Source organism: Neophocaena asiaeorientalis, unplaced genomic scaffold, assembly GCF_003031525.2.
Source record: "Neophocaena asiaeorientalis asiaeorientalis breed wild unplaced genomic scaffold, Neophocaena_asiaeorientalis_V1.1 scaffold30, whole genome shotgun sequence".
Lineage (NCBI taxonomy): Eukaryota > Metazoa > Chordata > Mammalia > Artiodactyla > Phocoenidae > Neophocaena > Neophocaena asiaeorientalis.
The window spans coordinates 15404270-15432263 of NW_020174923.1; the positions used below are offsets into that span (position 1 = coordinate 15404270).

At 57.0% G+C, this 27994-nt stretch overlaps 1 protein-coding gene across 1 annotated transcript; it reads right to left on the bottom strand.

Moving 5' to 3' along the window:
- Window positions 1-5920: 5920 nt before the first annotated feature.
- Window positions 5921-27993, bottom strand: MRC2 (mannose receptor C-type 2; the record flags this gene model as incomplete). The annotated part of the gene is made up of 29 exons (XM_024761192.1): window positions 5921-7281; window positions 7390-7416; window positions 7887-8066; window positions 8256-8375; window positions 8694-8843; window positions 8938-9106; window positions 9230-9468; window positions 10000-10108; window positions 10277-10440; window positions 10560-10674; window positions 12999-13135; window positions 13426-13526; window positions 14236-14303; window positions 14391-14551; window positions 14808-14843; window positions 14956-15094; window positions 15362-15464; window positions 16562-16704; window positions 17408-17625; window positions 18250-18398; window positions 19264-19379; window positions 21125-21232; window positions 22317-22471; window positions 22595-22783; window positions 25496-25642; window positions 26093-26206; window positions 26371-26535; window positions 26705-26878; window positions 27588-27993. Coding segments are annotated over 29 exons (4323 nt in total), but the record flags the coding sequence as incomplete, so codon positions are not given.
- Between the last annotated feature and the right edge of the window lies 1 nt (window position 27994).

Consider the following 27994-nt stretch of genomic DNA (forward strand, 5'->3'; position numbering starts at 1 on the left):
GATCCATGCGCCAAACAAAGGGGCATCTTTGAATGTGAATAGAGCCTAGAAGAGCCACTCAAGTTGAAAATATCTCCATGCTGTACACAAAATTCCTAAAGCCTCAGGTTCCTCCGTTTACAAATGGAGCCCCAAGCCCTGATCATTCTATGAGAAAATGGGTCTTTATTTTTAACCGAACTTTAAGGTTGACTGAAGATAAAAGATCTGTCCAGGAGCCAATACTGAGAAACATCTAAGAAAGGACAATGCATATTTTAAAAATAAGGTTTATAGAGAGCTTGATGGAATGTGAGGCAGTCGGGTAAACATTCCGACAGCCCAAACCCCCAGTAAGATGTGGCAGGGTTTGAGGCAGCTACCCTGAGACCGTTACAGGTTCATCAGTCAACGTTGGGTTTTGGGAAACTATATGAAGGATTTACGCACGCAAGCAGGAGGGCCTCCTGTGAGGTCTGGGTGGGGAGAGATGCAACAGAACAGACATCTACCTGCACCATCAATTCAACATCACGGCAGCCCAAAGATCTGCCAGTGGGGCTTCTCATGGCCCGAGGTGCCCTAAGGACCAAGTCTCATTTATTAAAAGACAGTGATGAAAAGGGCTATCTCCCCCCTCCATAACTGGCTAAATATTGACAGAACCTATTAGAGGCTGAGTCACACTGGATAGGACACAGGGTCTTTCTAAGCCTTTAGCTCTTTAGGCAGTTTTACCAACCATTAACTATGTGCTATGTTGTGAGGACACAGGAAAAATGCACGATGCCCATCTTCTTGGAGCTCAGTCTTACTGGGACAGCAGGACATATACAGAAAAAGTCAAGCTGAGGTGACAGGAGCCCACATGTGCCACTTCCTAGGAGCTGAGCCTGGGGATAAGCATTTTATATTTACCTTTAATCCACACAATAAGCCTATGAGGCAGATATTAGTAACCCCATGTTACGTGGGAGGAAACGTAGATTAGGGTTCTCCAGAGAAACAGAGCTAACAGGATATATAGAGAGATATAAAGAGATTTATTATGAGGGATTGGCTCACATGATTATGGAGTTTGAGAAGTCCCACAGTCTGCCATCTTCAAGCTGAGGACCCAGGGAAGCCAGTGATGTGGTTCCAGTTCAAACTAGGCCTGAGAACCAGGACAGCCAGGAGTATGAATCCTGGTCCAAGTCCCAAGGCCCGAGAACCAGAAGTGCTGAGGGCAGGAGAAGATGAATGGCCTAGCTCAACAGAGAGAAAGTGTGCCCTTACTCTCCCTTTTTGTTCTTTTCAGGCCCTCGATGCTCACCCTCACTGGGGAGGGCGATCTTCTTTACTCCGTTTATTGATTCAAATGCTAATCTCCTCCAGAAACACCCTCACAGACCCACCCAGAAATAATGATTTACCAGCTATATGGGCATCATTTAGCCCAGTCAAGTTGACACAGAAATTAAACCATCATGAAAACTAACCTCAGGGAAGTTAAGTGATGCCCCCAAGTTTACAGGGTGAAGTCAGTCTACTGGCCAAGGCCATGCTCCTGGCCTGCCCGAAAGAGAGGACAACATCCCTGACCAGCCCAGGAAGCCAGGGGAATAGGTGGTCCCCAGAGCCAAGGGGTGCAGAAAAGGGCCTTGAAGGATGGTGGGGCCCAGGCAAGCAGAGGGGTGGCGGAGAGAAGGGAAACAGGGAGCCCACACAGATGAAGGGCATGGTGGGAGCAACCAGCTAGAATGGGGCTGCTGGGCAGGGGAGCTGGGGAGCCCCCAGGCCGGGTCAGGGAGCTGAGGGTCCACACATAGGCAGCAGGGAGCCACCAAAAGCCAAACCCAAGCAGGCGAGATGAAGAAGAGCCGGCAGGAGGAGAGAGAGGAGAGCACGCTGCTGCAGCAGTGCCTTGGGGGGAGTTGACTCCCACTGGGGAGGTGAGTGTGAGCTTTAAAATATCCATAATAGTTTAAATGTCTAGTACACACACCAAACCCCCACTTCATTTCTATGCATACTACACAATTCTCCGTTTTTTTGGCTGCACCACACTGCACGTCATTCCCCAACCAGAGCTCGAACCCGTGCCCCCTGCGGTGGAAGCGCTGAGTCTCAGCTACTGGACCGCCAGGGAAGTCCCCATTCTATGCAAGGCTATCGAAGTCTGACCCCAGTCCAGGGTACCCAGGTGTCCCTCCCCCACTGCCTTGGGAAAGGAGGCCGTAGAAGAAGAAAAGTAAAGAGGCCACTCAGCCCTTATACTCAAAATAGGCTTCTGAAACTCGGCAGAGATGTCTCAGATTGAGACAAAGTTCTTGAGCCTCAGAGGCTGACTATAGGATCACAGAGGGGTTCTCTCCAGTTGCCCACCCCCCCAACCTTTTTATAGAGCAGGGAGGATGGAGGAGAAGTGGCATGGCAGGTCCTTCCCGTCTCTGTGCCTCTGTTTTCTCTTCTGTAAAGGGGGACAGTAGCACCCAGCTGATGATGTGTTGAGAGGATAAAATGAGTTAATTCATGGTAAGAATTAGTTAGAACAAGTCCCAGAGAGAGATACAGACAGGCCTCCTTGCATAAGCTAATAGGGCCATGCAATGACTGAGGGCCAGATCCCCAGACACCCCACAAGACCTCAGAACTTAGAGGTGCTGGGCAGGAAAGAAAAAAAAGCCAACTGGACTAGAAAACCTGAGCTGACCAGGATTTCCCTGAAATGGCTAAAACTACAGTCCTGCCATCAGCCAATATCAGAAGCCAGTTAATTTTTTTGCACTGACTGCAGCAACGAATCCACTTCAAGGGGGAAACGCCTGCATGCTGCTTCGCCCCTTTCCTTTCTCCAGGGCTGGCACCCCGCCTGCTTTTCTGGACAAGGATTGAGATCCGCAGCTGCAGCAGGCCGATTCTGGGGGAGAGTCAAGTCTGAAGTCAGCCTTCCCTGGGCCTCTTGGCAGCCGTGACCCCTGAGATAAAGGCCTGAACATCTGGGCACTTTCATCTCATGCTGGCCTTGCTTGAGGCCCCTCCATGTTCCCTCCATCTCCTTTCCCTTTCCTCCCCCTTCCTGCCTGCCTTTCTTGGGGTTCTCCCTCTGGATGCAATTCTTTACCTTGTCCCTGCAACAGATTCCAGCCCTAGTGCTCGAGGCAGCTTGGCAGGGCCCGGCCAGCCCCGTTCCTGGAGAGCCGTGTGATGTGGCTGGCAGACTCCTCACCCCGCAGCCTTGCAGCACTGCCCGCTGGGCCAGGTCAGCTCTGCCAGGACACCTGGGAAGAAGCCATCTCTGGCTTGACAAGGAGAGGTTGTGAGAACGCCTGACACCGTTCTCTGGAGAGCCGCCCGTTCGCCCATTCATTCATGGATTCAGCGAGCTGTCACGGCATCCAGGTGGCCAGAGCTGAGCCGGTTTAGCCCCGCAAGTGCAGGTTGGGCTCAGTGCCTGGGATACAGTGCCCTTTGCCCAGGCCTCTGGGGCTGGGTCTCAAGGCATCAAAGATGGAATGCAGAGGAGGTGCTTAACACTTATTACATCGAAATGAGCAAAAAGAAAGGAGTTTCTGCCACGGACTGTACCAGAACCAGCACTGGCCTGGAGCCAGAGGCAGATGGCCCCGGGCCCAGAGCCCTCCTACTGTCCTACAGAGAGCTGCCCAGAGTCCCCCTGCCCTCCTCTGGGCAGGCAGGAGCCCGCAAGCAGAACAAGGTCTACGGGGAGCCCCCAGGTGCATGCGAAACTGTTTAAAATGCTTTTGGGTGGGGTTCAGGGCTCTGGTGAGGACTAAAGCCACCTGAGGGAAGGAGAGAGGAGTGGGGACAGGTATTTCTGGCGTGATTTAAACCTCTGGACACACACCAGCTACTGCCCTCACTATTTGGGTTCTCACTCTCTCAGCTGCTCCTCCCACCCAGAGCCCATGCCCCTGCCTTCACCCCTGGGCTTTTCTTCTCTCTCAGGGCAAGGGTCAGCTGCCAGCTTCCCAGGGGGCTTCTGCCCAACGTGGCTCCCTGCAGCCTGGTCAGGCGACCTTTGAGCTGTGGCTAATGGCAGGGCACTTAACTCACAAAGGGAGCTGTTCCCCAGTTTGGAGAACTAATCACTTCAGGGTGAAATGGATTAATCATTCAGGACCCAAGGACTTCCCTGGTGGTCCAGTGGTTAGGACTTCACCTTCCAATGCAGGGGGTGCAGGTTCAATCCCTGGTGGGGGAGCTAGGATCCCACATGCCTTGTGGCCAAAAAACCAAAACATAAAACAGAAGCAATATTGTAACAAATTCAATAAAGACTTTAAAAATGGTCCACATTAAAAAAAAAAAATCACTGGGGCTTCCCTGGTGGCGGAGTGGTTGAGAATCCACCTGCCAATTCGGGGGACATGGGTTTGAGCCCTGGTCCGGGAAAATCCCACACGCCACGGCGCAACGAAGCCCGTGCGCCACAACTACTGAGCCTGCGCTCTAGAGCCCGCGAGCCACAACTACTGAGCCCGCGTGCTGCAACTATGGAAGCCCGTGCACCTCGAGCCCGTGCTCCGCAATGAGAAGCCACCGCAATGAGAAGCCCGCGCATTGCAACGAAGGGTAGACCTCGCTTGCCATAACTAGAGAAAACCCGCGCAGCAGCGAAAACCCAACAGCCCCCAAAAATAAATTTAAAAAAAAATCATTAAGGACCCGCCACAGGATTGGGGCTCCCTCCCTGAAGCTGACCAGGCCCCTCCATGTTTCCTGCTGCTGCTATAGAGACAGAAGAGCTGGATGGAGGAGGGCCTCGGGTTTGGCCTCAGCCTTGGCCTCAGAAAACTCAGGAGTTCACAAACCCTCTCTCAGGGCTCCCCGACTCAGTAAATGGCACCCCGTTTACCCTACTGTCCAGGCCAAAAGCTTTGGACTTCTCAATGTGTATCTTTTTATATCATTTGGGTTTAGGCTTTGAACAATGTGACAGTATTACCTATTCAGAAAATTATAAACTTTAAAAAAATTCACGAACAAGGCAAAAACGCACATGCACGCATGCGCACAGAATCTTACCATTTGTCGCAGTCCGGATCCAAAGCACCATCTGAAAAGGTCAGACTAGCTGTTCCCACTGACTTCCTGCTCTGCTTAACATCCACACTCTCTACCACTGCCCTCAAGGCCTCAGGCACTCAGGCCCCGCCCTGCTCCCCTGCCCCCTCCCCCACCATCCCTCACCTCCTCAGGTGCCAGTCTCACTGCGGCTGGTGAGATCCTCCCCATCCACCCCGTCCAAACTGGCCCTCACGCAGCCCCCTCGGCCTGTGTTAAGCCTCCTCACGGCACCTAGCGTGACCTGGCATGGTTGACCAACCTGGGCTGGCAGGGCCTTCTCTCTGTTCATGGCTGTCTCCAGCTCAAACACCCTAAATCATTGGGTAGATGAGTGAAGGTGGGCGGGGGGAGGTCCTGTGATCCACTGCCCCGCCTCCTGCCGGTTCCAGAGCCCATGCTCCCCAGGGACGAAGGTGCACTCGCTTTCTCGAAGCTCAAATGCAGGTCTGACTGCCTTGGAAGGATGGTGGTATGCGTCCCCCACCCCTGACTGACCTGGGCGCCTCACACCCTCCCCTGGGAGCTGCAGCCCAGAAACAGCAGTAACAGCTGACGTTTATGGGGCAATTACTGCACGAGCTCGCAGGCGCCGACTGCTTTGCACAGGTGATCTCATTTAATCCTCAAACATCCTTAAAGGAACCCTAGGAGATGCGTCCTGTTCTCCCGTCTTACACATTGAAAGGTGAGACGTTGCACAAGCTCACACTGTTGTCCAGCAGCTCCAGAGCCCTCAACCCTCACACATATCCCCAGGAACAGAGAGAAGGGTGTGGTCCCGAGGTAGAGGCAAAATGGATGCAAGCCCCCCCAAAAGACATTTATCTTGAAAAGATATGAAGGACAAGGCTCACAGCAGGGCAGAGCAGGAACCCTTCTCTCTCAAGCCTCTTAAAGGTGTTTTATTTGTTTGCTTTTCTTTTTTCTCTTTTTTAAAACAATAATGGCACATTAAAAAAATTAAGAACTACAAAAAAGGACCATGTCTTCGAGTCCATGTTCACATTGTCCTGGGTCGCGGCACCAGGACTGGTGACTCCTGCTGGGATTTCGGCCTCTTGGAAAGGTGCTGGGTGGCTCGGCTCCACCCGCATGGGGCCACTCGGGGGACTCAGGCGCTCTTCTTCTGGGCCCCACTAGAGGGCGTCCCTGGGCTCTCGCTTCTGAAGCCCCTAGGACCCTGGCCAAACACCACCTCTCTCCAAACTAGAGCCAGGAGCTGGAAACGTTAGGGAACTTATTTTGGTCCCCACAGGGGACTCTTTAGGGACACAGCCCTCCCCCGGCCGGCAGGAGATGACACCCAGCCCAGCCTGGTCACCCCCAGGAGGTCAGGGTGTCTCTCCCCTGTCCTGTCTCCAGCCCAAGCCCAGCTGACGCCACAGTGATGCTCTCGTTCTCCATCCGGCCCAGGCCCCCCTGCCATGTCCCACGGCCACCCCAGCAGGCACAGGAGTGACAAATGCTCGGCCCCCTCAGCCGACCCCCACCAAGAGCAAGAGGACTCCCCAAACCCCAGGGCCCTGGCTCAGAAGGGAGGGCTGTGTGACAAGGGGGGCAGGGAGGGAAAGGAGCTGGCGTGAGGGGCTCAGAGCTGAGGCTGCCAGGGAAGGAGAGAAGCAAGAGGCCGGCTGAGGGCTCAGGGCAGGTTCCTCAGACTCTGCAGCGAGAAGCAGGTCCTGGGGCCTGGGGCACAGACCTGGGCAGGCGGGCCCGGGGAGGAAGAGGCAGAAAGGGGCTCCCGTCCTGCCTGTGGTTACCATGGGGGCACAGGCCTGGGTGACAAGACCTTAAGGCCCCCCCCCAGAGGGAAACGCCACGCTGCACTCAGCCAGGTCTCAGCCCAGCGCTCGTGGGAGGGAGGAAGCCCACCAGCCCAGGCCCTGCCAGCCCCAGCTCCCCACGGCAGCTCCCAAGGGCACCCCTCCATGGGCCGACTGGACTGTAGCTGGGGGAGGGCCCGGCGGACCCAGCTCCTCCTGCCCCGGCCCCGCCCACGCCCTTGGCTCTACTCCTGCTGCTCGTTCATCTCCATGTCTGACACCAGGATGTTCTTCTCAGTGGCCTCGCCGGGGCCGGAGGAGCTGCGGCTGTAGCGGGCGCCCTCGAAAGCCCCGCGCTCGACGCCCTGTCGTCGCCGGTAGAGGATCAGGGCCGCCGTCAGCAGGGCCAGGAGCAGAAGCACCGCCATCAGCACCACCAGCAGGGCCGCAGGGCTCCCCGGGAGGGCTGCTGCAGCAAGAAGAACCCCCGCTCAGAAGCCCGGCTATGGCACCCGCCGCCCGGAACAAGGTGGGAAGGAGGACAGGGCTAGTCTCAGCCCTGCCTGTGACTCACCTGACGGGGAGAAGCTGCTCTCCTCAGCTGCAGCAGAGGAGGAACCAGTTAATAACAGCAGCAGTGGTAATATGATAATAATAAGCAAACATGTAAGAACATTTTCTGCAGGCCCAGGCACTTCATTTGCTCATTTAATCCCCTCATACGTACTCTTATTACCCCATTTTACATATGTGTAAACTGAGGCCACAGAGTTTGAATGACTTACCCAAGGTCACAGAGTTGGCAAATGGTTTGGCCTGGGCTTGAACCCCATCCCTGCCTTGAACCACTACAAAATGATGGGTTTGCTGTCTAGTTTGGAAATGTGCAGCAAGGCCCAGTCCTACAGACTAATTAATCCCCGGGGAAGGTCCTGGCGGGGCCCCAGGCCTGTCTGTCTATTCTCTCCCAGCCACTGCATTGTCTGCAGAACGAGAAGCAGGCGGGCCCCCAGCCAGCACCAGATGCCTGGGGGTGGCAGGAAGCCGCGGGTGTGCCCGCCGGGCGCTCACCTCGAGGGAGCTTGCAGACCACACCCATGGTGATGTTGGTGCAGGCGCCCGGGCGCCAGAGCCCGCTGCTGCTCTGGATCCAGTAGCAGCTGTTGTGGCTCAGCATGCTGGGGCCCAGGCCCGGGGGCCCCCAGTTGGAGTAGTTCACAGCTGTGTTGTCCTGCCAGACCAGCGTGCCTCCTGGGGGAAGAAGGCACTGAGGGGGCATTGCAGGGGCGGGTAACAAACTGGAGCAGGTGGGAGAGAGCAGGCCTGTTCTAGGATCAACTCCCACCTTCCTCAGGCCCTCACCTCCACCAAGCCCCGCTGGAGGGCATCGCCCCTGCCGCCCGAGGCCTCCCCATCCTGACCCTACACACAGGGACCCACCTTTGGGGTTGAAGTTCATGCCCAGCCAGGCGCCCCGACTCTGGCCCTCAGAGCTCTGCAGATGCTCCCAGACAAACACGTTCTCCATCTCATCCAGGATGGACAGGACCACCCCACCCTCTGGACACAAAGGAGGCTCACGTCAGGGCAGACGGGTCTCCCCGGGGTAGCAGAGCCCCCCAGAGAGGCCCCCGCCCTCTTCCCTGGCAGCCAGAGGAGACGATGGCGTGGAGTCGTGCTTGGAGGGAAGGGGGTTATAGTCACACACGTTATGTCACAGGTGGTCTGTGCGTATTGCAACGTGAGGGGCACTTATGTGTGAGGGCTGCCGACAGGTAGACCGCAGCACGGGGACTGCATTCACAGGGGCTTTGAGTGTCCACGAGAGGGGCTGCCACCTGGAATGCCCACATATGGGCTCTCACCCACCCGGCCCACCTCTCTGACAGCGCTGCAGCGCCTCCTTGTGGCCCAGCAGCAGCTCCATGTGGAAGGAGTAGCAGTGCTCCCGGAAGGGAATCCACGCCGAGTCCGCCAGCCCCTGGGGACAGCTGCCGTGGTAGCTTATTCTTCGGGGAGGAGGGGGCCCTATGGGGGTGCAGGATTGAGAAAGTGGCCCAGGGTCCTCCCAGGATCAGCCTACCCCCAGCCCACCCCTCGGCCCCAGCGGGTGGGCACTCACCTCCGTTAACTCCACACACAGCCCCCTGCAACTTGGTGTCACAGCTGGTGGTGCGCCAGGCCCCATCCATATCCACGTAGGCGCAGCCCCCCGGGTACTGGGGCTCCCAGTCCTGCCAGCTCACATAGCTCAGCGGCTCCTCCGAGACCCAGGAGTACCGCCGGGAGCCCTGGGCACAGACAGCCATCAGGGTGGTAGGAAGGGGACCAGCCGGGTCAGGGAGCAGGTAAGGCACAGGGTTAGGGGGAGGCAGGGAGGGAAATCAGGGGAGTGGGCCCAGCCCGGTGCCCACCTCCTCACTGGCCAGCCCGATCCAGAGTGGCGTGCGCAGCCCTCGGGCAGCCTGCGTGAGGAAGGCCTGGGTGTAGGGGTCAGGCACGTGCGCCAGGCTGGCGTTGCGGCTCTCACACAGCAGGAGGGCATCGTGCCAGCGCAGCGGCTTCTGCAGCAGCCGGAAGGTGCCGTTGAGGTAGGAGAGCTCAGTGCCCGGGGCAGGGAGCGATGCTGCTGGGCATGGGCTCAGGGAGGGGTCTACAGGGAAGGGGGCAGGGCTCAGGCCGGGCTCTGCCCCCATCACCCCATCCCCAGGCATGAGGCCGGGAGGGGGGAGCGCCGGACATCAGGCAGAGACCAACTCTCCTCTGGGCACAGTGCCTGGCTCAGTGTCGGTCCTTGCTGTTATTAGTAACAATACGTTCTTGCTGATAAAGGGATGAGCAACCTAGAGCTCGACCATGAATCCAGGGCAGAGGGACCCCTGCACGGAGCTGCAGGAGCCTCAGACACAGAACCTCAGGGCCCCCGCCACCAGGCGTGCCCAGTGTCTAGCTCTCCCTGGTCAGCCCTCCGAACCCCAAACCTTCCTCCTGAGTCCCCTTGGTGCCCACTGCCTTTCCCTCTGATTGGCGCCTGGCCTTTCTGCCCATCTGCTTCCCAAGCAGACTAGACTCTGGGGGTGGCCCAGGGGGCCTCTGAGGTCAAGGACCATGTCTCATTCCTCGGGGCATGGCCCGCGGAATCCAGTCCCGGGCTGGGGTTTCCGGGTTCCCCGGTGACACGTACCCGTGCCCTTCTGGCAGATGAAGCCGTGTGTCTCCTCCGCGCAGTTCCGATCATCCCAGCGGCCAGTGAAGTGAGCTGAGGGGCTGTGCAGGACCACCGCACAGCTGGTCTGGGGGGAAGGAGCTGCTCAGGGGAGCCCCAGCAGCCGCCCGCTTGTGCCACTGCCCCCAGAAAGCTGTACTGTGAGCAAAGAGGCTGGAAGGGGGTCCCCAGGCAAGCGCTGCAGGGCAGGGTGGGGGTGGAGGGCGAAGGAGAGAGTGGGGAGGGGCTTCCTCACCGGTATGTTGCCGCTGGGGGCAGGGCTAGGGCCAGAGGGCTCCCCGGGGGCCCAGTTGGTGTACCGCAGAGGCTCCTGCTCTACCCACTGGAAGTCCCTCTGCGAGGCATGGAGGCCAATCCAAAGGTCAAAGGTCACATTGGGCAGGCTGGCTGTGACGAATGCTACAGTCCCCCAGAAGAGAGAGTGATGAGCGACAGGGCAGCCCCCTCCTCGCTCTGCTCTAGCCCTCTGGGGGGATGGTGTCAGAGGATCACGGGGCCTCCCCATGGGCTGGCCCTACCTTGCTCTAAGGGGTTTGCAATGGTGACCAGTTGGGCCTCTTGCTGTTCACAGGAGAACTGTGCCTCTGACCACTTCACCCGGTCCTGGGGGTCCTGGCCCTGGATTCGGAAACACTGTGGGGCGGAGGGGGAGGCATGGCATCCTGCTCCACCCCCCTGTCCCACACACCCAGAAACTCCACTGCGGTGCCCTCGGCCGCAGGCCCTGGGGAGGCTCGGGGGCTGTGAGAGAAAAACATGAGAACCAGGACATCTGGGTCTCCTTGACCAAGGCTCCGGCACCCTCTCAGCCGGGCACAGAGGAGTCACGTACACTTGCCCACACTCTGGGGAATCTTTAAGTGGGAAGATTTCTCCGGGCCACCAAATGCTCTACTACTTGTGACGGCACCGCCTGGGCCATGCCTGGGGACAAGGTCTGTCTGGCTCTCAGCTTTGCATACTCCAAAGGTTTTTGACAGAGTTACTGTATCCTTACAATGATGCCAACAAATTAAGCAAAGGGCCAATTACGTATATGAAATATATTTTGTTTTCAATTAGGTGGAAGAAGTCATAATAATCTTTTGGATAAATTTAATGACATGGGGAAATGCTGAAAATATAATACTGAGAAAGAAAAGCTGGCTACACAATTGTGTTATTTAGTATAATCTCAATTACACGGAAAAAGTCAGGAAGTGAGTAACAAATATTGATAGTGGTCATCTCTGGAGAGTATGGATGAGTTTTAGTTTCATTTTTTGTTTTTTTCCCCAAGATGTTAAAAATACACGTCTTACTCTTTTTTTTTTTTTTTTTTTTTTTAACGTAGAAAAGGTGTAATATTCGCTTGGATATTCTGAAGACAGTGAGAGCTCCAGGACACTATGGGCAGGCTGCAAGCCAACGTATGACAAAGATTTATGGATTATGTTATCTAGTATTAACTAATCTAATCCTCACAATAGGGGTTAAGTGGTCTTACAATGTCCTGCAAAGAAGGCGTGGATGGAAGCTTATACTAATGATGCCAGCGCAAACCACAAGGAAATAGTGCCCTTCTCTGTCTGGGGTAAGCGCTTTCAGCCACTAGGTAAAAACAATGAAGGTCTAATCAGGTCTGATGAATGAGCCCCAGGGTCAGGAAGTAACCACTTTCCGAAAGAAACTCACTCTCTAGAGGGAACATTTTGAAAACGCATTTAGATGCATATCCATTCTAATTCACTTTATTGTCTCAAACTTTCCTAGCTGCACACTCAAAACACTTGGGAAGAGAATTTTCTAAATGTTGTTTTTAAAAAATCTTCCAAGGATTTTTTTTAACTCTTTTAATCAGCTCTTCTGATTAGTTTATAAGGCAGATTAGTTTAAATGCAGAAACGGACCAATTTTTAAACAAAAACCTTTGTTTAATTTGTAGAAGGACTGGAAAATAGGGAGAAGGACTTAGAAAGCCCAGCCAATGATGGATGACCTTTCTTCATCTTGATCTATTTGTCTTCGTGAGGTAATCTTTCCGTCTACAACAACCATTCAATCCATGTGTTAAAATAATTTGAACTTCAGGGAACTTCCCTGGCGGTCCAGTGGTTAAGATTCTGTGCTTCCAATGCAGGGGACGTGGGTTCGATCCCTTGTCGGGAAACTAAGATCCCACATGCCACATGGCCGGAAAAAAAAAAAAAAAAAATTGAACTTCAAATAAGACCTGTGAAGTCTGAATCACAAAGCGTCAAACCAAGATTTTTTCAAATAATGAAGTATATGCAATCGCTTTGCTCTTATCAAAATTATTTAAATAGTAACAATTATTATAATTGATAAATTTTGAGTGAGCGCAAAAATTTTTTCATACCACTAAAAGGAAAATTTTGAAAACTTGAAAATACTATTTAAAAATCTCTAGCTCATGGTTTATATTGTTTTGTTCTTGTGTATATTTAACTACATATGACGTCAGTCACATTAATATGTAAGTAAATATATATTTACTTACACGCACATGTGTAACGCACACATACGTACTTTGTATGTTCAGCATTTTAATAGGAATTCATTATCAAGGTGTTTGGGGACTTTCCTGGAGGTCCAATGGTTAAGACTCTGCGCTCCCAGTGTCAGGGGCACGGGTTTGATCCCTGGTCGGGGAACTAAGATCTCGCAGGCTGCACTGTGCCTCCAAAAAAAAAACAAAAAACAAAAAAAAACCAAGCAGATGTTTGGCGACCAGGGATCTAGGAAACTCACCAAACTATATGGGCAACCTCATTACCTGGTGAATGAGAAGGTGTTACTACGCTGACTTAGTTTCCAAGGAGTCTGGCCCTGGCACTGGGGCCATGCAGAAGCCAGGGTGGTGGGTACAGGCAAGAGGCCACGACTTTGATGCTGCCAAAGGGCGAGGACTCCTGAGGCTCAGTCTTCGCCTTGGGTGCCCCCTCTCCACCTCCTACCTTGTTGAGGAACTGTCTCCAGCCAGGGGGGCAGCCACCTGTGGGTTGTGGGTCTGGGGGCTGCTGCTCTCTGGTGCTGTTGCTGCGCTTGCAGATGTAGGGCAAGGCTGTCATGCACCTCTGGTCCCCCCACTCCTCTGCAGAGAGAGAAGAGCAGTCACCCCAAGGGCAGGGCATGGCTGCCAGCACCCTGGCCTCATGCCCTGAGAGGAGGTGGGGCTGGGGCTCATGTCCCTGTGTCCAGCTCTGAACTCAAGTCCTCTGTGGCTGCTGGATCACAGGGACAGGCCCGCCCCTCTCTGGGTCTAGCCCTTCTTGGGTTGTGGGAACAGAGAGAATGAGAAGAGACCTAGGGCCCCTGCACAGGCTCACCTCACTGCCCCCAACGCCCACCCTCCCCTCAGCTTCTGCCCCACCCTGTGCTCACCTCGGCTGGCCATCATGTACACGCACTTCTTGTCCTTGCCTATGGGCCGAGGCTTGCCGGGTGCCCAGGAGATGAAGTTTATAACGGAACCATCTGTCCATCTGCAATGGCACCGAGCAGGGGTGACTCCAGCACTGGGCACCGTGCTCCCCTGTATGCAGCAATGAGGGGGCAGGGACCAGAGCCCAACACCAGGGGCTCAGTGGCCGTAGGCTGAGGAGTGGGGCTACTGAGCTCAGTGCAGCTAGAACCCAAGGACCTGGCGCCTCCAGGTAAGGGCCAGCCTTCCTGGGCATCCGTTTCTCTGACTAGAAAAGAAGTCTAAGGATCCCAGGGCAGGGGTCCAAGGGCAGTGCTACGCTCAGACACCCATGTGCTCCTGGGCCTTCCATGCCTCACACATGGTAGGTGGGCCGTGAATACAAAGAGGCCCCTCCGGACCATCCTATGTTCTTGCCCATGTCCTGAGGGGACCTCATTCATGAGTGACCCCAGCCTAATAACGAGCTGTCATTGCTTAGTGCCCGATAACGTGCTGGACGCCATGCTAAGGGTTCACATACCTCATTTCTAATTCTCACAATGATCCTACCAGGCAGGCCTCGTTTCATTCTCAGGTGAGAAAACCGAGGCCCAGAAAGGTTAACTCACTTGCTCAAGGCCACACAGCCAGTGCAGAGCAGCGCTGGATTCAAATCCAAATCTGTCTGTCTCTGTGCCGCCTGCCTCCCTCCAGCCTGGGTTGAGGCTTGCCATTCAAGCATGCGCCCCGCTGCCCATCCACACCCGCTGCCCCGCCAGGGCTCCCACCTGAAGCGCCCGTCGCTCTCTGAAGTATGCAGGCCGATCCACCAGTGCTGCTCTTGGCCCCGAGAAAACTAGGGGAAGCCGGGCAGGCAGGTGAGGGATGGCAGGCCCTTTCCCTGGCTCGCGGGCCTGCCCTCCCTGCTCGCTAGCCTGCCCACCTTCTGCAGGTTGTGCCCCAGGAAGTCCAGCTCCGCCTGGCTGTGCACGGAGACCAGCTCGGCCAGGAACCACGTGCATATGCGCTGCGCCTGCGCCCACGTGGAGTGGTGCTCAAAGAACTTATACTCCGCCTCCTGGAAACGCAGCCATTCCCGTCGGCCTGCGGGGGAGGGGGCGTGGGGATGGAGGCCAGGCTGGGGCTGCCTGCCCGCCCAGCCCAAGGAGGACAAGGCGGGCCCAGGGCAGCCTAGGCAGGCGGGCCTGCGAGCCCATCCGACCTGGGCCAGTAGGGTGCCCCCATCACCTTTCCCTCGGCTCAAGCCCTTAAGCCCCTTCGTTCTGTCCGGGCCAGGCCCTGCCCAGGAGGTGACGCCCCTTACCCCCTCCGGGCCGCCGTGGGGAGCGGGGTGCCTCACCTTGAGGGCTGCCGTCAGGCTCCCGCACGTCGGCGCCTATGGGGACAAGAGGGACAGAGACGCTGCAGGGAAAGGTGCCCCTCCCCTGGACCCCCGCCCCCTCCGCCCTTCGTCCCATGCCCAGTCCGCCAGCGCCGCCCCACCCAACCTCGAGGGATCTTGCAGATCCAGTCCAACTGCGTCTCGCACTGCATGGCTACCCACTGAAGGGAGGCCAGGTCGAGCACTGCACAGCCCCGGATGTCGTCATCGTCGTGCCGGCTCCGGTCGAAATTGTGGTAAGAGAACTGATGAGGTCGGAAAGGGAGAGGGGTTTCAGGCACCAGGCGCAGGCTGCACCCACCCCCCCAGAACAGACCAACCAGAGACCTGGCATAAGCTAGGAACCCCCAACCTGGGCTAGACGGTCCCCACCCCCTTTCCCTTACCTGCCAGCTCTGGCCTGAGGCGCTGCCTCTACTAAACCTCACGCACCTCCAAAAGACCACGCCCACATCCAAACCTCGCCCGCCCAGGCTCCGCCCACCTGCCCCGCCTCCTCCAGGCCCCCTCACCCCTAGTCCATCGCTCCAGCGCCAGCTGTGCCCCGCTCCGGGGTCTCGACGGTTCAGGCCGATCCAGAACCAGTGCTGCTCGTGGATCTCGGGCTCTGACTCACTTTAGCACAACCCGGGGGTGAAGACAGAAGACATGGGGATGAGAGTTATAGGGGCCCCTTGCAGTTGTGACCTGGGCAGTCCCAAGGACCTGGGGCCTCTCGAACTGGGCTTCACACTCACCGGGCAAAACACTGTTGGGGCCACGCTTAAAAAGCTCTCCCCAGAGAGAACTGGGCTAGCTGGGCCAGGCGCCACGCTCGCTGCGGGCAGGTGGCCTGGCTCCCTTCCCTTGCTTTCCTTTGGGTGGGGTTTGCCCTGCCAGCAAGATTGCAGGCTTTCACTTTAGGCAGCGATGGGGACGGTGAATAGACCTGGGGCCGTGGAATCAGATACACCTGGATTCCGGTCGTGGGTCACCCAGGGACCAGCTCTGTGACCTTGGGTAAAAAAACCCAACCTCTCTAACAGCCCGCAAGGGATAGTGTCTACTCAGTAGGATTGAGAAGAGTCTTGAACGTGGATTAAACGTTTAGTGCAGTACCTGGCACATGGTGAGAAGCAACTGACACGAGCTATTATAATTACTAGTCAAATAATGTAATTGTGCTGTTTGCTGGGAGGAGATATCCCTGGAATTAAGATGTCAGGAAGCCTGGATCCATTTGGATTTTTCCCAAGGCTAAGAGACTGTAGGGCTGTATGTCCTAGGAACCCACAGGACAGAGACAGGGATCTGGAGGGACCCCGCGGGCAGATGCTCACTTTTGTAGCCTTTCTATTCCCGTCTCTCAGAAAAAGCTGTTTATTGAGAAAGTGTGGGCTATTATGGGATGGTGTAGGGTTGCAGGAGGGGGCGCTCACTTGGATCAGCTTGGAGGTTTTGCCATGGAGAAGGAGGGATGGTGAGGGCGGTTACTTGTGTAAAAGTCTGTGAGTCTCAGGGGGTGTTGCTGGCTCTGGTGAGCAACCCAGGGTCTCCGACTCCAGGGAGACCAGGGTTACTTGAGGGGGGGTCAGGATGGGCCTGGCATTAGTAGCAGATGCACAGGTCATTCCAAGCCCTGGAACCGACCGCCCTGGGGTCGCCTTAACCCTGCCCAGCAAAAGCAAGAGCCCGACTCGTGTGCATATGGACCACCGCCCCAGGCTCAGTACCCGAAGATCTTGTTGAGCATATTGGCCACAAAATGTTCCTCCTCATAGCTGGCCAGGCTCAGCAGCTGGGCCCCCAGCTCCTGGCAGGCCCTCTGGGCCTGGACCCAGCTCTTCTTGTCCTGCAGCCGCTCCGCGCTGAACACCTGCAGGAGCAGAGTCCAAGCTGTTCCCCAGCCCAGCTCCCCACGGGACACCTGCCCTCCCAGGACATGAGTGGGGAAGGGGGCTGGGGCCTCACTGGACAATCCTGCTCATCAGAGAGGGAGCCCCAGGGGAGGGGAACTGGCACAGCCATCTCCCAGAGATGGTCCCCCTAACCAGCGGGGCAATCAGGGCTCTTATCCCAGCAGAGCCACAATTTGCTATGGGTAAGTCCCTTCCCCTCCCTGGACTTCAGCTTCTTCCTGTAATTAAAAGACCCTGGACTACCTCAGTGGCTCCCAAACCCAGCAGGGTTTCAAAACACAGATTCCCAAGCCCCACTACAACCCACTGAATCCCAGTCTCCATAGTGACAGCCTGGAAGATTTGTTTAAATCGGGCTCCCCAGGCAACTCCAAAGAGCAGCCAGCCTGGCCCCAACGTTTGGGAACCTCCGCAACCGATGGTCTCTGTGGTTTTTTCAACTCCTCAAATATTTATTGAGCACCTCCTATGCACCAGGCCTCAGATGCCACTGACAAAAGGGTTTCAACAGAAAGTACCTCTGCCTGTTGTCTGTAAGTTTCTCCAGGGCCCGCCTGCCTGGATCATGGCTGGGTCCCACTGGGGCCACCCACCCTGCCAGGGGTGCTGCCTCTTTGCTCTTGTTTCTCTCCCCCGACCCCAGGCCAGCAGGCTGCCTACCTTATAGCAGTGCCGGAGCTTGGGGTCTGAGCCCCAGCCCTGGGGGCAGGCACCGGTGAGGCTGGGTGTGGGGTCTGGTCCAGGCAGCTCAGGCGTCACTGGTGTGCCCAGGCTCTGCCGGCAGATGTAGCGAGCCCGGAACGACGTGCAATTCTTCACCTCCCACAGCCCCATGGCGCTGCCCGTGGCCAGGGCCACACAGCCCCCACGGCTGTACCCTGGAGGAGGGAGAAGGGAGACCCACATGCTGAAGAGGACTCACCAGTCCTCCCTCACATCCCCGAGGGGCACCACCACGGCCCTCGCACTGGGAATCAGCTTAGCCATCTCTGCAGGGACATGCTCTGTGGAGTCGGGGCCCAGTGGGGAGGCCTTCTATGTTTGCTCCTGTGAGACCTTAGGCAACTTGCTTAACCTCTCTGAGCCTGTTTCATCATCTGCCTCATCAGGTTCTTGAAAAGGTTAAAAAAGACGATGAATTTAAAATGGTAACAGTAATAGCGAGCACGTGTATGCTCACTACTCTAAGGGCTTTATGTGTATTAACCCATTCAAGCCTCATGTCAACCCTGTGAGGAAAGTACCATTATCCCCATTGGACAGATGAGGAAACTGAGGCTCAAAGATGCACAGCTAATAAACTGCACAATCAGGATCTGAGCCGGGCAGTTTGGCTCCAGAGCCTGTCCTCCTATAACCACATCACCACACTGTACGAATGATCTGTTTCCTATGAAGCCCTGGGTCTCGGTCGTGGCAGGGCTGGTCCACCGCGGCCTCCTGGCTTCACCAAAGAAAGTCCAAGAAGGGGGCTGAGCGGGCGCTGTGGAGGAGGGGCTCACCGGGCTGGTCCCGGTTCCAGTGGGTGTACATGACCTCATCCCCGCTGAGCCAGCGGAAGGAGCCGGTGAAGTTGAGGTCCTGCAGGGCCGTCCAGAAATACTCGCCATCCCAGTTGTAGATGAGGCTGCTGACAAAGGCCTGCTCGAACCTGCGGGAGAGAGGCTGGTCGAGGCAGGGAGCTCGCCCCCCACCACTCCCTGGGCTACAGGCCAGATGCCCTGCTCCAGGAGCCTGCGTGCTGCACCCAATCAGAAACTTCCTCAGGGGGCTCCCTGGGTGGCGCAATAGTTAATAATCTGCCTGCTAACGCAGGGGACAAGGGTTCGAGCCCTGGTCAGGGAAGATCCCACATGCCGCAGAGCCAACTAAGCCCGTGCGCTACAACTACTGAGCCTGCGTTCTACAGCCCGCGAGCCACAACTAGGGAAGCCCACGTGCCACAATTACTGAAGCCCGCGCGCCTAGAGCCCGTGCGCCGCAACAAGAGAAGCCACTGCAATGAGAAGCCCGCCCATCGCAACAAAGATTAGCCCCTGCTCGCTGCAACTAGAGAAAACCCGTGCACAGCAATGAAGACCCAATGCAGCCAAAAATAAATAAAATAAATTAATTTTAAAAAATTAAGAAATGCTTTAAAAAAGAAACTTGCTCAGGGAAGTGGGGACCCCTGGGGACCCTGCAGCTGACACACAGCAACCCAGGTCCCCTTCTACTGTCTTCACCTCCATGCCTTGCTGAGGAGAAAGATAATCAGACACAGCCAAGGTCTCTTTGGGGCATCCAGCCCACACCTATGCCTGTTCCTGCCCCTGCCCCTGCCCAGGACCTGTCCCATGCTGGGGTCACTTAATAAACAGGAGTCATTCTGTTGACAATATTAGAAAAAGGCCCTGGAGCCTGTTGAAGCTCAAAGGACTCGAGTCCCTCTGCACTTGATGGCAGGATGCTGCCCCGTTTGGAGGAGGGACCACATTAGGCCAGGACATAGGGGAGGGCTGGTCCCTCTCCTGTACCTGTTGGTGATGGTGACCAGCTGAGAGCCGTGGTCGGTGCACAGGCGCCGGGCCTCACTGTAGGTCACCTGGTCCTCTCCCAGCCAGTAGCAGGATGGGCTGTGCCACGTCCAACCCTGGCTCAAGAGAGTGGGCAGAAAAGGGGTGTCTGGGGGGAGGACTCTCCTTTCTCACCCATAAATCCTGGGGTGCAGGTGCCATCAGTGGCACCACTGAATTTTCTGCAGGCTTGGGCACAGAACAGAAGGGACTGGTTTGACACCAGAGCCGGCTCTTCCTGTGCTGTGTTCTGCACCTTGTCACTCCACACTCCCCTCCCTACCGTTACCCACAACTGCCAGGCCCGGGGTGTAAGCATGGCCCACGGGTGGCTGATTGGGAAACAGCCAGTCACCCGGCCTGTGGCCTGGCCACGAAAGATGAGTGGCCCACCGGATTCCTCGCTTGGGTGTTTGAACCAAGAGACGCAGTGGGAAAACTGCCAGTTGGCTGGGAAACCAGAGCCGGAAAGCTGGGAGAGCTGCCAGGATGTGGAGGGGGCTGGGCAATCCTCGGGGGCCTGGAAAAGCTGGAGTACACAGAGGATGCGCCTGGCCTGCGAGCAGGGGGGACAGACCCTCGGCGAGGGGCAGCAAAGCCCCTCCTACACGGCTGGCTCGCTACCCCCGTCCCCATGAGGCCGGGGAGGCTTCACCCCACAGACCCCTTGTCCCCTGGGCCACCCTGAGGGCCTCTCTGCTCTTGCCTTGCAGGTGAGGACCTGAGGCTCAGAATTACGTGGCTTGATTTTGTACAGACAGTGCAGGCAGAGCCCAGACCGGAACCCACACCACAGAGGTTGTGTCTGTCCCTGCCACAGCCCTGTTCCTCCTAAGATGACACCAGGTGCCTGCCAGGGCCTTTGCCTCCAGGAAGCCTTCAAGTGCGATCCCTGGGGGTGGTGGCTGGAGCTTGGGAGAGACAGCGAGGCAGCCCCCAGGGCAGGAACCAGCGCAGAGGAGAAAGTGGCGTGTGTGTGTGTGTGTGTACATGTGCATATGTGTATGTGTACATGTGTGTACATGTGTATGTGTGTATATGTGTACATGTGCATGTATTTGTGTGTATTATGTGTTTGTGTGTGTTTATGTGTATGTGTATATTGTGCATGTCTACGTGTTTATGTGTGTACGTGAGCGTGGCCTCTGCAGATGGAGCCGCCAGGGGCCAAAACACAACCAAGTGGCCTTGAAGAGCAGCCTCCCCATGTGTGTCCACACTGCTCACACCCCTGCTCCTCTGGGGGCGGCGAGGGGTGGGGCGGGCGGGCGGCTGGAGGAGGGAAACAGATCCATCACCCATCCTCACCCTCTTTCATACCTCCGCCCCCCCGATTGATTCATTCCCCCCATTCAGTCCTAATCCCTTCCCTCCCTGGGGCTAGAGCCCAGGGATGGAGACACAGGATGGCCCCATTCCTCCTGAGGAGACAGACAAGCACACGCTGTGCCAGCAAGTGAGGTGGGAAGATGGGGCCGGGGTGCACAGAGGGCCAGGGTCTCCCCAGCAGCCTCCACTCAGGGGATGACTGAACCAGACTGGGGGGCCCACCCACCGCCACCTCCGGGTTCTCCGTGGCTTTCCATGGAGGGGGGCTCAGGGCTAGGGGTGGCGGGGGAGCTCTGCTTCTTCCCAACAGCTTCTCCCCCCCACCCCACCTCATCCAACATCACTCCTGGAACGGAGCAGTTTGGAGAGCGGAGGAGGGGGCGTGACGAGGAAGGGACGATGCCATGGGAGGCTGCGGGCTTCCACCTGCCCTCCTGCCCCTGGGAGCCCCTCTGGTTGGCCTCACCCGGGGCAGCTCCAGAAGCACCCTCACCTTCCGGCAGCCATGGTCCTCCTCAGCGGCCCCCTGGCTCAGCTGGCCTGCCTTCTTGCAGATGGATGGCAGGGACTGGTTACAGGGACTGTCATTCCAGCGACCTTCCTAGGGACACAGGGTAAGCGGGAGTCTCAATCTATGTCCCCCAAATCTCCCAAACCCCTTCAGTGAACCTGGTTTCCAGACCTGGCCGTGCCTCTGACTTGCTGTGTGATTCTGAGCAAGAAGCTTGACCTCTCTGTGCTCTAGGCTGGAAAATGGGGGGAGCAGGATTAGTGCTACAAGCCTCACAGGGCTGATGAGAGCACACAGAGTTGATGCGCAAATGCCTCGAAACTTTGACAAGCACTGTCTAAATGGAAAAAGGTGCTCTCTTAAATTACTTACAGCTCATTTCATAAACATGAAGGACAAGCTGGCTGAGACTGTTAGCAGGACAGACAAATGAGATTCCCAGGTCGGCAAGGCGTCCAGCCAGTACCTGCAGATCCAGGGCGAGCAGGGGCCATGTGCCCAGACCCTAGTCCTCGGCCCCTAACTGCCTTAGCCCTCCTGTGTCCAGGGCACCCAGCCAGCAGTTTTTGTCTGCCTTGAGCTGCATCTGGAGGGCAGAGGTGTTAATATGTCCCAGCCCCCAGGAGAATGCCTGGCACGTAGCAGATGCTCAATAAATAATTGTTCATAAATTTTTAAATAGCATCCTCTAAGCCAGACGTCTCCACAGCCGCTGGCACTGTTGGCTGTATCTCACGGCAGAATGTCCTGTCTCTGGAGTAAGTAGTCTGTCCCTACAGCTTTGTCCATTCTTTAAGGGCCAGACTTATCTCTGCTTGAAGCCCTGGATCAATTCCTTCACCCACCCACACTGTCTGAGCCAAAGCCATGGCAAACAGTCACAGCTCCATCATTTCTTGAGGGGGCAGGACCCTGCGCTGGGTAGGGCTGGCACCGAGCAGTCCTGCCTGCGGAGCATGTCCACATAATGTGAGTTCTGACGCCACCTGCAGGTGGGGAAGTGCAGCTGGCAAGAGGCCAAGATCGCACCAGGCACCGTCCTAAGGCTTCACAAGAACTAACTCCTTTAATCCTCCCAGTGACCCTCTGAGGTTGGCACCATTAGAGTTCCCCTGACAGATGAGGAAACTGAGGATAGGCTGGGGGCCCCGTGACAGGGAGAGGGGGTTCTCACCGGCCCCCAGATGGTGACACAGTCCTCCAGGCTGTCCCGGAAGTTGTTGGGCTCAAAAGGATGCCAGTGGGTGAAGCTCACGAGGCTCCCGTCGGACCACTCAAAATTCATCTGCAGTTTCAGATCGTTGAGACCGATCCACAGCTCCTCCACCTCTGGGGTGCAGCCGGGGAGAGGGGAGAGGGGACATCGGGAGGTCAGCCTCAGTCACCGGCAGGGAGGGACAGTCCCTGGGCCCCCGGGCGGATGGGATGGGCGTGGGGGAAGCAGCCCCTCACCCTGCTTGATCTGCTTGGTGATGAACTCCAGTTCGGCCACGCTGTGGATGCTGAGCAGGTCGCCCCCGCCCCGCAGACACATCTTCTTGGACTCCTGCCAGCTGCGCTTCTCAGCCTGCAGGCGGTAGCAGTGGCCCTGGAAGGGCTGCCAGCTGGGCTCGCACTCCACCTTCACGTTGGCCCACACGTCTGCGGACACCAGAGAGGCCGCTGCTCAGGGACCGAGCTGCCCAGCCCGGGAACCGACCCACTGGGTGTCAACACAGGCAGGGGCCTGGAAGTCACCTCCTCCCCAAACCTGTCACAGATCTGCCCTTCCCACTAGGACAGGTCTGAATACCGAATGATGCTGAAAAGACAAAACTCCCAGGGTGGCTGAAGCCCCAGGAGGTGGTGGCAGATTCCACCCAAGACAGGACGGCCCCCCCAAGCTGGGGCTCTCATGGAGAGATAGATGGGGATTCAGGACAGACCAGCCCCAGGAGCCTCAGTTTCCTCCTCTGTAAATGGGGTTTCCTGCTGTAAGATTACAACTTAGCTCGTGTCCACCTCACTTAATAAATGACACAGCCGTCATTGTCTCAAAGAACATCTATGGAGTGTGGCTCCATCAGTTCGGGATGAAGGGGGTGGGGAAATGGGGCCTCCCAGGTTAGCAGCTCGTGAACTCACCACTGCCTGACAGGCATCCCCTGGCTGGGATTTTTACTCTTAATCCTACCCTGCCCCCCGCCACCCCCAGCTCCTCTCCCTGAACCCTAGGGCTGAGAAACCAACCGGTCTTAGGCCCTTCCTCACTCCCATTTCCATGCATTGCAAGATCACCCTCTAGGGATCAGGGTCCGCAGGCACCTGATGCAAACAAGCTCTCACTTGGGTCTTGGCAAGAGAAAACAAGACTTTACCAAACCACCCACAACATCAGGCTTGGACAGGATTCTGCTGGCTGGGCAAGAAAGCATGTACCCACTTGAAGCATCGCCCCACTGGGATCCACTCCATCCTGGGAGATGCTCCAGGGTCCAACCATACTGTCTCTTGGAGACCTGGCAGACTGGGGAAGGGCCGAGAGCCTGAGCAGCCTCCCTCCTTGGCTCAAGACCTATCGATCATCTCTTGTCAGCCACTGAGCTAAGACCCAAGGCTGCCTCCTTGGACAGAAGAGTTTAGTGGGTGTGCAGACCCAAGGGCTGTAGGAAGAAGGGAGTTTAGGAAATGAGGACGCTTTGGGGGCATGATGGCGCCTGCCTCCAAAATGACACGCTTCGAGTGACGAGTCCCAGGAGGCAGAAGCACCCAAGACACTGCTTAGAAAATACGCCTTGTGCAGAGAGACGTGAGCCGGGATGGAAGAGGAACTCCACGGCTGGAGACACACCTGCAGGACGTGAGCCGGGATGAAAGAGGAACTCCACGGCTAGAGACACACCTGCAGGTCCGTGAGGCCCCAGAGGAGAACTCCCCACAGCAGCCACTCTGGGCAGATCCAGGGGACGGAGGACTTGGTGAGGGGCCAGTCCCGATGGGGGCCACAGAGAGGCCTGCCCACACCGGCCCTGTGGCCCTCCTTTCAGAAAGGGAAGCCCTGGAACTGGTGCCTGCCCCAGGCTCCCCCTGAGCTGGAGGTGAGGTACCCTAGATGTGGGTGCCAATGTTTGAAACCTTTGCTCCTGACCCCTGAGGGGGTGAGGAGGGACAGTGATGGCCAGTGACCCTGAATCAACCTTTGGCAACACTTCAATGGTCAGAAGCAGAAGTTTTGCTCTGTAAGCTCTTACATTCTGTTTTGTGGATTATTTTCTGGTTTTGCTGTATTTTCCGTGTACAAATCCCGTCTTCACCCCATGTCTACTGGACTCCTGCAGTAGCCCCTCCAACCTAAGGAGACGCTCCTTTAAGCCAGGCCAGGTCTCCAGCCTTAAAGCAACCCTGCAATGGGGTCGAGTTTATCCTCAATTTGCACCTCTGAGACTAAGCTGCCGACCCAAGGCCACACCCCAAAGCAGTGCCGGCCTCTAGAGCTATCTCGGTGAATCACAAACGTGAACCAGACACTCCCTGCCTTAAAAGTCTGCAAAGGCTCCCACAGCCTACCCGGCCCCGGCCCCACCCAGATTTCACCCAGAAGCCAAGATCCTTCAGGAACTGGCTGCAACCTGCCTTTCTGAACCGTCTTGTTCCCATGCCCTCTAATCCAGTACTTTTCAAACTGTACCTGCACATGAATCGCCTAAGGATCCTGGGAAATGCAGGTTCTAATTCAATTAATTGGTGGGGGGGGTGCGCCTGAGATTCTACATTTACAGCACCACACAGGAAGTGCCGCTGTGCTGGATGGCGGACCACACTTTAAGTAGTTCGCGCCTATACGCTAACCCTTAGTTAGGGAGCAATACTCCCCGTCCTTAAAGCTGCTGTGAACTTCCAGGCCTCCGTGCCTTTGCACCTGCAGTCCCCTCTGCCAGGAATGCCCTTCCCTCACACCTCTTTATGCCTTTTTAAACTTACGCTCAACTTGAAAGGCCCAAATCCAATGTCACTTCCAGGAAACCTTCCTTAAGTCTCTGGAGCTTAATCAATTTCTTCTCTAGGCCTCTCTGATATTTATTATACATGTGTTTTCTAATAGCACATAACTCAGGATATTCCAATTGAATGTTGAGATGTCTGTCACCTCCAGCAGGCTGTGACCACCATGAGGACACGGTGAGTCCGGAGGCATTGACCACTGTGCTCAATGAACGTTCCCGGAACGAATTAATGGCACATTTCAGTTTGTTCAGACTTCAGCTGAACCATTAAAGAATAGAGAGGATCAGAGCCCCCTGTGCTGGGAGGCTGAGCCGCCGGCAGCTGCGGCCCTGACGAGCCCCACCCACGCCCCTCGGCTGTCAGGCTCACCGGGAGGCGGGGGCTCGGCGGCCGTGGCATTGGGCTTCTTCTTGCAGACGTAGGGCAGCGCGATGCTGCAGTCGCGGTTCTGCCAGCCGCCCGACGACTCCGTGCGGATCACTCCGCAATTCTCCTCGCTCGGGTTGTCCGGCTGATCTGTGGGGAGGGCAGGGCGCCAGCGCCCCAGGCGAGAGAAACTCACCCCCTGGCCCGGGAGCCCTACCCCGAACCTCGTGCTCCCTCGGGAGACCTGAGCCCGCTCAGATGCCCAGCGCCCCGCTTCGGCCCTCCTGCTGCCTCACCTGGGCCCACGTGGTCCTGGTCCCTACTGGTGCGCTCGGTGCCCCGGTGCCCGCGGCTGAAGGGGTGCATGGAGAATAAGATCCAGTCCCCCTCCCAGGCCCTGTGTCCCGAGGAAGGGGCATCGGTTCCTAATTCAGACAACACACGCCATGGACCAGTGGCGCCCAGTCCAGAAGGGAGTGGAAATCTGCCCCCACCCTCACTGCTCTCCTGGAGTAGGGTACCAGCGAAGGAGTAAATAAGAGACCGAGTGCCTGTGCGGAGGTCCCCTGGCCTCCCTGCGCCCCAGACCCCGCGCCTCACCACTCTCCCAGTTGAGGTACTTGAGAGGCGAGTTGTCCGACCACTGCCAGCCTCCGCTGGTGTCCAGGTCGTTAAGGCCAATCCACAGTGTGGAGCTATAGCCAGTCAGCAGCCCTGTCAGCAAGATGGCGACAGTGAGGAAGGGGTCGCCCCATCCCTGGCCCTCCACCCTCTGCCCCACCACCAGCATCCTTACCCCCACCAGCAGAAAGGGCTCTGGGCCCTCCAAAGGCGGGGCAGGTCTCAGGCGCCTGCCCCCCGCCCCGCCCCAGCCTCACCATTGATGTAGGTCTGCTCATGGATCTCCGTGATGCTCAGCAGATCCGCCCCCTGTTGCTCACAGCTGGCCCAGGCCTCCCTCCAGGACAGCGTGGACTGGAAGTTAAACTGATAGCAGCTGTCCGTCAGCTGGTCCTTGTCCCAGAAGGTCTCACAGTCGTTACCTGCCACCACGATAGCCGAATGTGGGTCCCTCCAGGAGTGCAGTGACCCCACACAGGCTGCCCCGTGCTACGAGGAGAGGCCACTTCCCCACTCTACCCTACAAGTTCCGCCACCCGCACGCGCCCCCCAGGGCCAGCCTCCCGCCAGCCCCGCCCGCTCCACTCTCACTCTTGATGGGGCAGAAGCCCCAGCGCTCGTCCTTGCCGTAGTCCTGGGTGGTGGCGCACCACAGGTGCCCGTCCTCGCGGCCTGTGCTGGTGCAGCCGTGGAACCACTGGTTGTCATACTTGAAGGGGATGGTGCACGGCTTCCCGTGGGAGTTGCCCTGGATGGTGTAGACCTCTGCAGGAGAGGGGAGCCAAGACCTTGGCATCTGGACCCCAGAGGCTGCCTATCCCTCAGACAAAAACCCCCTATAACCCTGGGAGCCGAGGTGGGCAGGGGTCAGCAGAGAGTGGGAGGGGCAGCGGCACCAGACTGTGGCTTTAACGCTCCCTCTGCCGTCAGGTCAGCCCAGGAGCCTGGGAGAGGGCCTACTGCTCATCCCATAGGGCTGGGAAGGGGGCCCCGCAGTGCCCCTTAATGCCTGTCCAAAATCCAGCTGGCCCTCATGCCAAATTCTATCTTGGAACTCCCAGAAAAGGACCCTTAGGATGAAGCTGCCCACCAGGAAAGGCCCCCCTCACTGGGTGACTCTGGTTCCTGTTCACCCCTGCAAAATGGGGATCAAGACACCTGTGGAGGATTACCCTGGGGTCTCCCCGGAAGAGTGGGCCTGGGGGAAGGGATTTCTCATTTGATTTTACGTTATACACTGTTGTACTGTCTGAGGTCTTTACAAGAGTGTATTAACTCTGTAACTTTTTAAAAAGCAAATTATATGCTTTGAAGTTCATTTTCTCAATTATTCCAAAATGCTTCCCATTGCAATGAAAGAGGTGACTGCCAGAGGTCTGCGGAGGCCAAGGTTTTGTCACCCCAGTATCTGCCCTTGTGGCCCTAGGCCCCGGACACGAGGAGCCCCAGCCCTGCCCAGCCAGCAGCCTCTCACCATAGTAGGGCCGAGCACACAGATCCTCATCGCTGCCATAGATGCGCCACTGGCCACTGCGGGTCTGGTCGCCGCGCTCAGGGGTGCCAGCCTTGGACGTGTTGCTGGAACGGCCCCCCAGGAGCAGGGACAGCTGGTCACCCAGTGTGCGACAGTGCCAGCGAAGATTCAGTGCCTCCCGGTCACACTCGTACATGCCCAGGGAGGCGGTGGTGTTGGTGCCCGGCCAGCCTGTGCCCAGGCACTGCATGGTGCCCAGGTTGAAGAGCCGGTTTCGGGAGACCCACTTCCAGCGCTGGGCAGGAAGGCTGGCATTGCAGGCTGGGGAGACTCGGACTTGCCCACCTTGGGTCTCCAGGCAGCCCTGCAGTCCATGGCTGAAGATGAGGAAGACGTTGGGTTCTGGA